Source organism: Geospiza fortis, unplaced genomic scaffold, assembly GCF_000277835.1.
Source record: "Geospiza fortis unplaced genomic scaffold, GeoFor_1.0 scaffold650, whole genome shotgun sequence".
Classification (NCBI taxonomy): domain Eukaryota; kingdom Metazoa; phylum Chordata; class Aves; order Passeriformes; family Thraupidae; genus Geospiza; species Geospiza fortis.
Genome location: NW_005054598.1, coordinates 435426 through 435729, shown reverse-complemented (window position 1 = coordinate 435729; position 304 = coordinate 435426). Strand labels below are relative to the sequence as shown.

The following is a 304-nucleotide window of genomic DNA, read 5'->3' as shown; positions in this document are numbered from 1 at the left end:
TCCTTGTCTTTCTTGTACTGAGGAGCCCAGAACCGGCCACAATGAAATCCTGGCGGCCTGGCCAATGCCTCTGTAGAGGCTGATCTCTGCCCACCGCCAGGCCAGAGACCTTCCCGAGGCACAGCCTCTCCAGCAGACCCTCCATCCCGCACACACGCTACCAGCGACCGGGACCCTCCCAGCACTTACAAGGTCAGGCCTGTAGTACCTGTGCACGACTTCAGCCCCGGCGAACATGGCCAGCATGCTGGCCGCCAGCGCCCGCAGGTAGGTGGGCCACGGCGCGCCAGCGGGGGCTGCGGGG

At 65.8% G+C, this 304-nt stretch overlaps 1 protein-coding gene across 1 annotated transcript in view; it reads left to right on the top strand.

Moving 5' to 3' along the window:
- The first annotated feature begins 227 nt into the window (after nt 1–227).
- Nucleotides 228–304, top strand: part of TDG (thymine DNA glycosylase) — a 9626-nt gene continuing 9549 nt past the window's right edge. The window contains exon 1 of the mRNA XM_014310857.2: nt 228–267. Coding sequence (XP_014166332.2) covers nt 236–267 — 32 coding nt within the window. The 5' untranslated portion in view covers nt 228–235. The remainder of the gene's footprint in view (nt 268–304) is intronic.